This window comes from Alexandromys fortis, unplaced genomic scaffold (genome assembly GCF_014885135.2).
Source record: "Alexandromys fortis isolate MF-2015 unplaced genomic scaffold, M_Fortis_MF-2015_v1.1 scaffold_27, whole genome shotgun sequence".
Taxonomy (NCBI): domain Eukaryota; kingdom Metazoa; phylum Chordata; class Mammalia; order Rodentia; family Cricetidae; genus Alexandromys; species Alexandromys fortis.
In genome coordinates, this window is record NW_026067952.1 from 12,678,925 (window position 1) to 12,687,201 (window position 8,277).

Consider the following 8,277-nt stretch of genomic DNA (forward strand, 5'->3'; position numbering starts at 1 on the left):
TTTTTTTTTTTTTTTTTTTTGGTGACAGGGCCTCACTATATAGCCCTGACTGGCCTGGTACTGGCTGTGTAGATCAAACTCAGTGATCCACCCGCCCCAAAAGTGCCTCAAAAATCTCTTTTTAGGCTGTCATTCAGCATCAACAAAGGAAAATCCACAGAACAGTTTACGTGAGTCTCCTCTCAAACTCAAATCCAGAATCTACTTTGTTGCCATATCCTCCAGGCCTAGAGTGATACTTTGTACTTAAGAGATGATTTAATAAATATTAAATGAATCAAATGCAATACGCCTGCTGCTCAAATAATGTTGACTGTTACTGCTATTTTAATGACAATTAAGTTTTTTATTGTTCTTATTAAATGATACCATCCCTCCTGCAAGGATCTTACAATTCTAGAAAAACATCGGATACATGAAAGGGCAAAACGGGGGTAAGAATAAAAACACAACTCGGTGACCCTGTAGGACTAGGCAAAGACAGCTAAAAAAAATACACAACTAAATCCTAATTTCAGACTTTTCCGAGGTACACACAGCATGGTTTATCACACTTCTGTGATGTGCAACTGTGTGTGGAGGGCGATCTACTGGGCTCACTAAACCCAACTACAGCAATTCACAGAACGTTCCTCACAACCCATTTTTCAGACAGAACAACTGAGACTCCTCCAGGATCGCCAAGGTCACAGCCTGTACACGGGGGAAGCCGGGATGTGAACCCAAGCTGTCCGACCCCAGAGCCTGCACTCAACAGGCCCCTCCGGAACACCAGCCCCGCGTCTTCCAACATCTACCACACGTCGCTCCAACGTTTCCCCGGACCGGACTTTCGGCCCCGACGCCGCGAAAACAAAACAATACTTCTCTCGCGGCCAGTCCACAGGGCGCCCGCCAGGCCTGAGATCCAAGGCCGCTCCCCACAGTCCCGCTAGCACCCGGAGCCCCGCGCCCCGCCGCGCCGCGGGAAGCATCGGGGTGGTCCCGAGAGCCCGCGAAGGCCCGGAGAGTCGCGTGACCTTGGATATAGCACCCGACCCCCGGCCTCAGTTTCCCCGCGCCGGCCTCCCACCGGGGGCCTCTGCGGAGCCTCGCGCCTATGGAGCAGCAGGCCCCTCCACACACACCCCTCAGCCGCCCGCCTTCCCGCTCCACTTACGCTGGAAGGCGGCTGCTCCGGGGACGCCCACCATCGCGGAGCGCAGCCTGCCGCGAGCGCCACCCGCTTCGACCCACCGCCCGAGTCCTCCGCAGGCGCAGGCCGGGACCTGCACCCGCCGAACTCGCCCGCACCAGCGCCGCCGCCGCCGTTAGGCCGCGCGCCGCCCCGCCCCCGGACAGCCCCGGCACGCCCCCGCCGCGCACTCCCGCGCCCCGACCAACGCACGCGGAAGCCCGGCCCGAGGGCGCTCACGCGAAGCACCACCTCCCGGCCCGGCCCGCCCCTTCCGCACCAGGCTGCGTCCTATCCTGGAGCGGCCTGCACCTCAGACCCGCCTCCCGCGCGCAGCGAGCGGCCGGCACGTAATCGCCGTCTCCGAGCTCCAGACTTCCGGATGTGGCCTGGGCGGCCACTTAGGGGCGGGGGCGGAGTCCTGGGGCGGGGCTTCGGGGGAGGGCGTCTTCAGGTGCAGGCCTCGATGCCTTTATGGTTGTATTGGGTAGCAAGTTGTTCTTCTCCCCCCCTTTTATTTGCTTGTTTGTTTTTACATTGATTTATTGCATTTGTGTGCGTGTATGTGTTTGGGCGCGTGCATTCCAAGGTGTGCGTGTGACTGTCAGAGGACAAGTTGGGGGCATGCCCTCGTTCCACCCTATTGGTCCAACTGATCAAACTTCATGCAACAGGCTTGTAGCAAGCATCTTTGCCAGCTGAGCCATCTCGCAGCAAACCCTTTTTAGGCTATAGGACGCTAAATGTTTAATATAACTAATAGTTGTCATAATTGATTTCTGTATTGTGGGGTTTTGTGTGTGTTTGTGGGAAGAGTGGCATATATATGTATATGTGTATATATATATATGTTGTAATTTTTTCTTTGGTCTATTTTTGGTTTTTCGAGACCGTTTCCCTCTGTAGCCCCAGCTCTCCTGGGATTTGCTCTGTAGACCAGGCTGGCCTCAAACTCAAGAGATCCGCTGCCTCTGCTAGGATTTAAAGGTGAAGGCAAGCATCGCCCTCGACTTGTTTCACTTTGTGGAAACAAGATCTTAATGTACGTTTGGCCGGCTTGAACTCACTCACCTAGACCAGGTTATCCTTGAACCTTAAGCCATACTCCTGCCTCTGCCTCCCAAATGCTGTGTTTCAACACCAACAGGCCTCATAAATTGTTTTGTTTCCAATAAGGGTTCTGTTTTGTATCTCTAGCTGGCCTGGAACACATCATGTAGTTCATGATGGTCTGGAATGCTCACCAATCTGCCTTCCTCAGCCACCCAAGTGGGATTAAAAATAGGCACCACTAGCCAGTCTTCAAAGGCATCTCAAAAAACAAAAACAAAAAAAAAAAAATCAAAACAAGCAAACAAACTCATAGTAAACAAAGAAAGTACTCTGACAAATCCCAAGGTCCAAATCAGGAGCAGAAGGAGAGAAAGCACAAGCAAGGAACTCAGGACCGCGAGGGGTGCACCCACACATTGAGACAATGGGGATGTTCTATCGGGAACTCACCAAGGCCAGCTGGACTGGGTCTGAAAAAGCATGGGATAAAACCGGACTCGCTGAATATAGCGGACAATGAGGACTAATGAGAAGTCAAGAACAATGGCCATGGGTTTTGATCCTACTGCACGTACTGGCTTTGTGGGAGCCTAGGCTGTTTGGATGCTTACTTTACTAGACCTGGATGGAGGTGGGAGGTCCTTGGACTTCTCACAGAGCAAGGAACCCTGACTGCTCTTTGGGCTGATGAGGGAGGGGGAGTTTATTGGGGGAGGGGGAGGGAAATGGGAGGCCGTGGTGGGGAGGAGACAGAAATCTTTAATAAATAAATAATAAAAAAATTTTAAAAAAAAAAGAAAGTACTCTGACTGTAGGATGTTACTTTGAGCTACTCTGCCATTCTGTCTCTCAAAGACTCAAAATTTTATTTCAGGAATTATGCAATGTTTCAAAAATTATAATTCAGAAATTACAACTATAATGAAGGGGCTAGAGCTATGATTCACCGGTTAAAAGCACTGGCTGCTCTTTCAGAGGACCCAGGTTCAATTTCTGGCACCCATTTGGCAGCTCATAACTGTCTGTAGCTCTAGTTCCAGAGACCCCACACCCTCACACAGACAAAATACAACACCAGTGCACATAAAAGAAAAACTTAAGAAGTTAACAAAAATGAAGCCAGCCTGGCATGGTGGGCACACACCTGTAATCCCAACCCTTGAGAAACTGAAGCAAAAGAAATGCCAATTCAAGACCAGCCTGGGCCACGTAGTGAGAATAAAACAAGGTCAGACGTGGTGGCCCACAGCCCTCTTGCAGCGGCACTTGAGCGATGGAAGCAGGAGGTTCAAGGTTATTCTCACAGATAGAGTGAGTTCAAGGCCAACTGGGTGAACTGCAGTGACTTTTGCCAGGTGAAGTGGTACAAATACACACACACACACACACACACACACACACACACACACACCATCCCAACAATCAGGAGGCAGAATCAGACAGTTCGAGTTCGAGGTCAGCCTGATCTACACAGCAAGTTCCAGGACAGCCAGGGACACACAGAGAAACCCCGTCTCAAACAAACAAAAAGTTATAGGTTCAGATAGACCTAGGAAATGGAAATTGTTTGTTCATTCGTTTGTTTGTCGTTTTTTTGTTTGTTCGTTTTATAAGATTATCACTCTGTTTCCCAGACTGGCCTGGAACTAACTCTTCACAAGTCCCTTGTCAGCCTCCCAAATTCTGGGATTCCAGATCTGATCACACTAGCTGGATGTTTTTCTTCTTCCTTCCCCCACTCCCCACAGTGTTTGTCTTCAGTGACAAGAAGGGTAAAGATGGGCAGGCAGAGAGAAGTACATGCTGCCTGCCATCTGCCCAGGCCCTGCCACTTCCGCTAATGAGTTATAAACTCAAGGCCAGACCAGCTGACGGTGAGAGAAACCACTTAAAGACACGTGGAGTAACTTCTTCTAAGTAATGTTCCTTGTTGAACACTGCTGGCACTTTATTTACTTATGTATTTATTTATGATAGTGGTGGTTGGATGGTTGGCTTGTGGATTGGTCCTGAGACGGGATTTCCTATACCTGACACTGGGCTAGAACTCCTTACTGTGTACCCTAAGAAGAGAATGCCTTTGAATGCCTTATCCTCTGAGGCTCTACTTCCCAAGTTCTGAAGTAGACATACCATCAGGCCCAGATTTTCATCATTATTATTATTATGTTTGATCATGGTTTCCCCATATAGCTTTGGCTGGCTTACTACTTGCCATGTGGCTCAGGATCGGGAATTCACAGCCATCCCTGTTTCAGTCTCCTAAAGAATTACAGGGGTGTTCCACTGCACCCAACTCCTTCACACTCCAAAGCCTATCTATGTAATTGAGAAATATTTGCTGTGAGTGTGATTCTTCAGAAAAACGAACCCTTTCTCCAAAAGGTCAGTGGTGACGCAAGCCTATAATCCCACCATTCGGAAGGCAGAGGCAGGTGGATCTCTGTGCCTTTGAGGCCAGCCTCATCTACAAAGTGAGTTCTGGGACAGCCAGAGCTGTTACACAGAGTAACCCTGTCTCGAAAAACAAAAAGAAGATTACGAAGAAAATGAATCACCTTAAAAACATTTTTCATCTTAAGACAGTTTCATTAGTCTGGGGAGCTGGTTTCAGAATAATTTTGTAGTTCAGTCTAGGCTTAAACTCTATTTTTTTAAAAAATAATTTTTTATTGTGGATTGATGTTTTGGTCCTCTAGAACTGGAGTTAGAGACAGTTGTGAGCCACATGTGGGTGCTAGAATTGAACCCAGGTCTTCTGGAAGAGCAGATAGTGCTCTTTTAACCACTGAACCATCTCTCCAGCCCTAGGCTTAAACTTTTAATCCTCCTGCCTTAGCCACGTTAGTGCTGGTATTGCAAAGCTGCGATGCCACATGTGAAATAGAGATCAGGATGGTCCTGTTTTATCTACCACTTAATTTGATAGGCTTTATCAAATTTAATCAGAAGTATATGTACCCAAAGGTATAGGGGAACTATATCAGAGAAACCAGACCCCAAAACTTATCAAACACACCAGACCCAGGAATGATGCAACTCCTTCCTGGGTCATACAATGTGTGTGTGTGTGGGGGGGGAGCTCCTAAGATTGGTTAAGACTTTACCCATCATCAAGCTATCCCCAAGCAATAACTTCCTGATTCTGTCCCCAGTACTCCAGGGGTTTTAGCTTATATGATCTGCTTGACAAATCCAACTCAAGTTATCTTTTCTGGAGACCTAGCAATCTTAGAACTCACTCACCAACCACACCACCACCACGTTACCACCTGTCTCATACTTTAAGACAGCATCTACCAGGGCTGAAGAGATGGCTCAGCGGATAAGAGTACGGACTGCTCTTCCAGAGGAGCTGGGTTCAATTCCCAGCACCCACATGGTTGCTCACAACTGTCTGTAACTCCAGTTCCAACACCATCACACAGACATATATGCAGGCAAAACACAAATGCACATCAAATAAGAATAAACTGAATAAACAGAATCTACCAGTGTAGCCTGTCTGAATAAACAGATAGTAACTATATATAATCCAGCAGGCTGGCCTAGAATTTAATGCGCTTGCCTCTGCCTCTCAAATACTGGAATTACAAATGTGAAATACTCCCCCACCGCCCTCTGTTTAGCATCTGGAACCACCCCAGAGCTTCAACAGCCCATAGTGGAACTATTGCGACGACATTAGTTGTTATATTAACCTAAGCACCTGCAATAACTCGGCTAGCATCTATCAGCTCCCTGCCTTATGTCTTTCCTAAGGCACCTCTTAACCCTGTGGCCTCTTTAACCCATTGTTGGCCATTCTGTAATATAATCCTTGTGTGTATTATATGATCTGAAAATTAGCGTCAATAATTAAGATTGGACCAGGGGTGGTCATCTTTGCCCTTTAAGCCCATCACTTTTTAGGCAGAGGCAGGCATATCTCTGTGAATTTAAGGCCAGCCTGGTTCGAAGAACTAAAGAAAACCCAGACTATTAGACAAATTCGAGGCTGCAAGAATAGACTAGTGGTAGAAAGCTTGCTTAGCATGCATAAGAACCTGTGTTCAATCCTTGAAACCACAAAAAGAAAAAGCGTTTGCCAGGTATGGTGGTACATGTGCATGTAGGCAGGAAGATCAAGAGTTCGAAGTCATCCTCTGATCCTGTTGAGTTTGATGCCTATATATACCACATGGGACTCTGCCTCGAAGCAAGCAAGAACAAGTTTTCATTAAGTTGGTCAGGCTGGCCTTAAATTCATCCTCCTAACTCCTCCTTGAGAGTAACTGGGATTACAGGCAGGCATGTCCCATGGTTTTTGCAATGCTGGGGATGGAATCCAGGACTTGGTGCTAGACACGTTCTCTACCAACTAATGTACATTCCCAGCTCCTAACGAGCTTTTTGTTTCCTCGGTCATGCCTCTATGACCCTGAGAGGACCAGGAGGCACTGGGCAAGGTAGACAGGCTTCCCTGCTGCCTGCTTGAAGATCAAAGAATGGTTTCTGGAGCCTGAGGCAAAAGAAAACATAAAAAGTTTCAGTTCAGCCCTAAGGACTCTGGTTTACATTCCCAACACACACATACATCCATACAGAGACATGCAACACCCCCTTCCTTCTAAACAAACGTGTCAGACATTCTTAGATTTCTTTTTCCCCCCCAAACAGGATTTCTCTGTATTTTTTGGAGCTTGCTCTGTGTCCCAGACTAGACTTGAACTCACAGAGATTCACCTGTTTCTGCCTCCTAAGAGCTGAGATTAAAGGCCTGCACTACCACTGCCCAGCTCAGACGCTCTTAAAGGAGAAAGATCCAGAAAGTCAGAGTCTCCTCAAAGAATGTATAAAGGCTCACTTATGCAGGACAGGGTGTCGCAGACCTCGTCTATACAACTGAATCTCCCAGGGTGCTTGCCTTGTAAAATGGCCTCAAAGTGATAGAAATTTTTTTATTCTGTCAGAGGTAGCCTTGCCAGACGAGGGGCAGGGAATCTTGGCACTGCCTTTAATCCCAACATTTGAGAGACAGAGGCAGGTAGATCTCTGTGAGTTCAAGGCCAGCCTGGGCTACACAAAGAAAGCCTATTTCAAAAAACAAACAAAAAAGGTTGCAAGGTTGCTAACCTTCCAAGGACCAATATTATTCCATAATTTTCTACCACCTTGTAAAACTTTTATGTAAATCTTTTAAATCTCCCTACGTGGTAAAATTTTCGTTTACACAAAGTACCCCCATTATTTGCTATGCTAGGGTATCCCAGAGCCTTGAGCACGCTAGGCAAACACTCTACCACCATTCCACACCTCCTGTCACTGAACACCAGAGACTGTGCTCAGCATTGGGGATACAACAGTCTTAGACAAAATCCCTGCCCCACGGGGCATCTGGTTTTTCAAGACAGGGTTTCTTTGTATAGCCCTAACTATCCTGGAACTTGCTCTGTAAACTAGGCTGGTCTGGAACTCAGAGATCCACCTGCCTCTGCTTCCTGAGTTCTGGGATTAAAGGTGTGCACCACCACTAGGCTAAGAGAGTCTTTTCTAAGGAGCTGGCATTTATAACACTGAAACCTAAAGACAATAACAGAGATGCCAAGTTTGGAGAGAGTAGTAGGAACTGAAGGCCCTGAGGCAGGACCATTCATAGAACACAAAGGAAACTGGTAAAGGGCCAAAGACTTGGAAGGGAACTAGAGATAGTGTGGGATCTGTTGCACCTTAATAAGGACTTTAGCTTTGTTCTAAGTCAGTTTTGCAGCCACCAGATAGTTTGAGATCTCTCCTATGGGAGAGAGCATACTAGAGAAGGCAAAGGCAGGATATTGCTAGAGTAATGCTCAAAGCCGGGTAGAGCTGTTGGGATTTGAAAAGTGAGTGGATTTCAGATCTATTTTGAAGGTGGAGGCCAAGGATTTATATGGGACACCAGAATAGTAGCTGGGCATAATGGCCAGTCAGCACTCAGGAGACTGAGGCAGGAGGATTACAGTATGTTTAAGGCCAGCCAAAACTAAAGTGAGACCCTATCTCAAGCTAAACAAAATAAAAGATTCGAAGCC

At 47.3% G+C, this 8,277-nt stretch overlaps 1 protein-coding gene across 4 annotated transcripts in view; it reads right to left on the reverse strand.

The window, feature by feature from the left end:
- Nucleotides 1-1,365, reverse strand: part of Cbfa2t2 (CBFA2/RUNX1 partner transcriptional co-repressor 2) — a 96,041-nt gene extending 94,676 nt beyond the window's left edge. For 3 of the 4 annotated variants that reach the window (XM_050150981.1, XM_050150983.1, XM_050150982.1), the window contains exon 1: nucleotides 1,160-1,365. In XM_050150981.1, coding sequence (XP_050006938.1) covers nucleotides 1,160-1,193 — 34 coding nt within the window. In that variant the 5' untranslated portion in view covers nucleotides 1,194-1,365. The remainder of the gene's footprint in view (nucleotides 1-1,159) is intronic. The other variant, XM_050150980.1, reaches the window with a different exon arrangement.
- Between the last annotated feature and the right edge of the window lie 6,912 nt (nucleotides 1,366-8,277).